The following is a 5,592-nucleotide window of genomic DNA, read 5'->3' on the forward strand; positions in this document are numbered from 1 at the left end:
TAGTTCTTCTTTTGTTTGGGATTTGCATTATGAAATATATCTCAGAAGTTTGTCGTGTTTCGATTAGGGTAGTGGGCGTCCACCTACCACTACTGTGGCATTTACACGTAAGAATAGTGAAGATTGATTGCCAGAGGAAAGTGAACAGATTGCAAGAAATTATAATATCGGTTCAGACTGAACCGTTCAGTGGATAGACACTCAAGGAAAACAAGACAGGGAGACACGTAAGGTAAAGAGGCTGCTAAACTGTCCTGCTTAGACTCAAATATTTAGTTTCAGTTTACATTAATTTGCACCTTTATGAGATAATTCATTGCATCTTGATATGTATTATTCTGCTTATTTGAACGTGTCTTGCTTTAGTACACTTTTTTAATGTTTTTTTTTTTTTTTTTTTTTTTTGCAGCTATGCTTCATCATCCTGCAGATGTTATGGACTCATTGCAACCTCTGAATAACTCCTCCTACAAGTTTCCACCCATTTGGCCTCTGCAAGAGGACCGGAACTCCACCAAGGTCACCGCTTCCGATCTGTCCACGGAGGAGACCATCAACCCTTGGGATGTTGCCCTTTGTGTTGCTGGCACTGTGATGTCCTGTGAAAATGCCATTGTCTTGGCTATCCTCTTTTACACGCCCACGCTCCGATCTCCCATGTTTATCCTCATTGGCAGCCTCGCTTTAGCCGACTTGCTTGCTGGACTTGGGTTGATTGTCAACTTTATTTTCATGTACCTCTTCCACTCGGAAATGGCGACCCTAATCACCGCAGGACTACTTATATCTTCTTTTTCTGCTTCAGTGTGCAACTTGCTGGCCATCACTGTGGATCGATATCTATCTCTATACAATGCTCTCACCTACCACACTGAAAGGACTTTGACATTTACCTACGTGATGTTGGTCGCCATGTGGCTCATCTGCATTGGCTTTGGATTGCTTCCGGTCATTGGCTGGAACTGCCTGAGGGATCAATCTACTTGTAGCATTCTTCGTCCTATTACTAAAAACAATGCTGCAGTCCTGGCTGTATCGTTTCTCATAGTTTTCGCTTTGATGTTGCAACTATACCTCCAGATCTGCAAAATTGCGTTCCGTCACGCTCAGCAGATAGCAGTCCAGCACCAGTTCATGGCAACATCACAGGCCTCAACAACTAGGAAGGGTGTGTCTACTCTGTCACTGATCCTAGGCACCTTTGCTGTGTGTTGGGTCCCACTAGCTGTCTACTCATTAATTGCAGACTCCAGTTACCCAATGATTTATACGTATTCACTGGTTTTATCTGTAACCTGTAATTCATTAATTAATCCTATTATTTATGCATTTAGGAACCCAGACATACAGAAATCTCTCTGGTTGGCATGTTGTGGTTGTATCTCGTCTGACTTTTTGAGAACAAGGACATCGAGTGATGTGTAAGAGATTTGCGTTTTAAGAACAGATTACTGACACTACCCCAAATGCCTAGTGAATGGTTCAAGTTCCAGGTAACAAAGCTGAGAATCATACAAGTCAGATTGTAATTGGCTGTGATTGGCATGAGGCCTATTTAAAGTTTCCTCTGCCACTGCTTACACTGTATGATGTGCTGGGTGACAAGTAAGAGCATGAGCGGAGGCTCCATATTTACATGGGCTCAGGACGGACTATTAGCTGAGTGATAACGGAAGATGCCTGTTAGAATTCCACCTTCAGTATACATAGAAACAGAATCAGGTGTATCACTGAGCTAAATCTTAACAATCTGAGGTTCATAGTACCATTTTCACTAGTTTGAAAGCTCTTATATATTGTGTTTTGTCTCACTCCTTCTCAGTTTCCAGTTGGTCAGTTAGTCAATTAAATATTACATGGTAATGACTTGTAATGAGGAATCAAAGGTTGGCAGATTTCCCCCAAGAAAAATTACTTGAGTTGTTTTTTTTTAATCAAATCATCAGACTTAGCAGTTTGTATTCTCACTTTGCAATAGCATTTTCTTTAAAGTTTGTATTTATAAGAATAATCAGCAACTCTTTATTTATTACAACATTGCAGTGCTTTTAAGGTGAACTATGTCACCTAACTGTGGAAAGCTCAGAATCTACAACTGAAAATGAAGACCACAAATCTACTGTTTTATGCATACCCTTTATCACATATTAAATAATGCCATATGAGTGTTGTTTTAGTTTGAAATATTGCAGTCTTAAGTATACGTGTGTTATAGGCTGGTCATTGGGTTACTAAAAACATGTTTGTAGTCAGCTTCATAGCAACGTAATATAAGGGAAATGTGATAAAATATTCTAACTTGTGCCATTTCAGTTTGATTATCCTTGGAAAATATCCTCAGAATAATCTTTTTCTTGAACTTTTATCATTTAATGTGATAACATCATTAAAATATTCAATAATCGATGACTTAAGCCATTCTAATGGTTCTACAGAATTAGTCTGGAATTAGAGAAGGATAGGATTTCAAAGTCCAAAATTAAACAATAACAAAGACAATAGCTAATCCTTCTAACCGAAAATCACAGGAGGCAACAAAAATCACATTTTGAACAAACAGTATCTGTGTGTGTCTGTCCGTGTGCATGCTCTGGCTAACCCTATTAAATGAAAGTCACAGGCAACAGCAAACATAACATTCTGAAAATCCAGTCTCCTCCTGTGAATATGTGGGTGTGTACATCTGTTGTTATGAACAGATTTCTACAAAAAAATGGCAATGATTGTAAAAAACAGAGGAGTAAAAAATGCAGTTGAAATGACGTTTGCAATACTGAAGAAAATTTCTAGTAGGTTTGAGGTGGGATTTTTAAATATTTAAAGGCACTCCATTTCAAATGAAATTAGTAATTAATGTTTTTTGCCTTAAAATGTTCTCAGACACTCAGAAGATGTATAACTGAAAACTATTATAGTGTGTATAATAGCACATTCCTGGAGTAGTAGACTTTTGGAGTTGCTGTCAGAACTGAGTTTTCCATGAAAGATATTAGTTTGTATTTTTGCACTGTTGCTCTGACACTGGTGTAGTCAAATTAGTTTACTATTGTGAACAAAGTTGGGGACTACAGCAGAAGAAAGAGTTCCCTGTTATATTATTATTATTATTATTATTTTAATATATTTAATTATTTGGACACTCATCTTCAAAGATAAACATAATGATACACTCACAAAAGTGACTTGTCAAAGATACATTTTTATTTGTAAAATCTTTAAATTAGAAAATATAGTCAGTTGTTTGTAAATTCTCTGTGTTAAGACTAACCTAATAAACTACTTAAGTAAATAATGTTAGATATTGTGATTCAATCTATATTACATTTTTCTGTATTAACCCCCAATAGTTCTGCAATTTGTCGGGTAGGAGTTGCAGAGGAGACAGCTGCATTATATGCCTACCGTTTTCAAAGAAGGTAGTTTTCCTGATGTTTGGTAAAATGCATAAATCGCCTGTACATTATAATTAATTATTGCTACACTAAAACATGAAAGCTAATAAAATACACGTCATCATTGCTTATTAAGGAAGCATTCATTCAAAAATATAAATCATAGTTATTATGTAATAAAAATATAACCGTGACATTACATTAAGGTGTAAGTGGCTTAGTCTGTTGTAACCCTGTTTTATAGATAGGCCTTACACTGGAGTGAATCACTTATACCAAGAGCATATCTTTTGAAATCTGGTGCTAAAAATATAAAGGCTGTGATGTAATAATGTTCAGTTCTATAAATCTCTAGGCCTGAAGCATAGAAACAGTTTTAATTTTAATATGACTGAGCAAATCAATTTTTTGCTTAACATACATGCAAAATATATCTTTAAAGTATATCCAGTCTTTGATATTGATTTCCTTTTCTCTTGAGTTATTTGTCACATTTAAATCAAGCCCCAAAATGTCGATGTAACATTTACTGAGTTTTGTTTTATAAAGTAGGCAGATCTGAATAACCACATATCTAATTGCTAGAAGATAATCGTGATATTTGTAATGACCGAAGGAAATTTAACAAAGACACAGAGAAAAGTGGGCTTCCGCTTTTCAGTAAGTGACCAATTCTTTAACATTAATCCAAACTACAATCAACTCAGGTAGCTGGAATCTTTGTTTAGTGTCACATGTGAGTACTGTTTTAGGCAGCTTCTTTGTCTAAATTGTATGCGTTCTAGGAAGCAACCTATGCAGGTGTTATGTTTCCGCATGTTATGGACTCAGCAGAAATGCACTGAGACTTCTATAGCTGAAAAATCTTAGAATCATTGAGCAGATGTACCAAATGATGTTTGTGCTTAGCAGCAGAGCTGCTAATTGTGACATATACATCTTCTCATAGAGAAAGGGAACTGGTATCTACCATTCTGAATAGTCTGACATATGTTGTGCTAACACATATATTGCATTCCAGATGGATGTAATAGACAAACATAATTGCATCTTTCCCAGTTATTTGAGATTATTTCTCAATAATTAATAGAAAAGATTGTGATTATCATGGAATTTACATAGTTAAGTAAAGGAAAAGGTGATCAGGTCATTATGAATGCCAGTATTCTGTTTAAAGTTTTAAAGTAAAGAAAATATTACACTTCTGGGTGCACACTCCTCAACTAGGCTCAGGGGATATGCTGAAAAACATGGACTTTCAGAGGTTCTTTTTCTCGTGTGTTCTTTTGATATAATGGAACTAATGTACCACTAGCATACCACAAAATGAAGACAGCAGGTCCTCTAAAGTGAGCCATGACAAATTCCTGCCGACTGAAAGAATTCCGATGTGCAGTCAGAATTAATACAGGCGCAAAATTCTATTGGAGTTGTATTTGCCCATGTGAAGAGATCCTGTGCCTTATCTGCATTTAGTAGGTAGATTGGCAGGGGTGGTGGGCTTAGAGCCTGCTGTAGCTTTGAAATCTGATTGTGCACTGCATAAATAAGTTGCCACCCTCTCCAAACAATCTTACTACAGGAAGTGGGATTCTGTAACTGCTCGTTCAGTGCATTTTTCATATCTTGGCCTGTATATGCCTAACAGGTTTTAGTGTAGTAATAAATATATTCAAAAGGTTTCATAAACTGAAAGTAATTTGAATCACATTACAAAAGTCTTATTTAAAAATACATTTTTAGTTGAAATAGGATAAACATGATACATCAGACTGATTACCAATTCATAAAATTCATCTCTGAGTATTTGTATGAGAGTAACTTCCAAATTATATCCTTACCAGAAATAGGTGCTGCTTAAATTTGTTCAACTTGGCATCATGTTAGTTTGCAAAGAATTCATAACAGCTATGACTTTGAAGTGCGTTCATGTTTTCTTAAGCATCCTGTTTGTACGGCCAAAAACTTTGTGCATAGATATTGCGAAAATGTTCATTCAACTTTCAAAAGCCTGTCCTGGGCTGCTAAACTATGTATGGAATGAATAGATTATCATCAAAATCTCTGTTTTCAATTGACTGATTTAAGACTGTCACAAATATGAAAATATTGCTTCCTTATGTGAGAATCTTCAGTAATTTCTATTACACATTGTGAACATTTTCAAAAATTGTTGACTGGTTTCTTCTGTAGAGCAGTC

At 35.9% G+C, this 5,592-nt stretch overlaps 1 protein-coding gene across 1 annotated transcript; it reads left to right on the forward strand.

The window, feature by feature from the left end:
* Positions 1 to 411: 411 nt before the first annotated feature.
* LOC122790095 (G-protein coupled receptor 12-like) lies at positions 412 to 3,375 on the forward strand. The gene has a single exon (XM_044057664.1). It carries the CDS (start codon positions 412 to 414, stop codon positions 1,423 to 1,425), a length of 1,014 nt encoding a protein of 337 aa, XP_043913599.1. The 3' UTR covers positions 1,426 to 3,375.
* Positions 3,376 to 5,592: the final 2,217 nt, after the last annotated feature.

This window comes from Protopterus annectens, chromosome 15.part0, assembly GCF_019279795.1.
Source record: "Protopterus annectens isolate FY-2018-M chromosome 15.part0, PAN1.0, whole genome shotgun sequence".
NCBI lineage: Eukaryota > Metazoa > Chordata > Ceratodontiformes > Protopteridae > Protopterus > Protopterus annectens.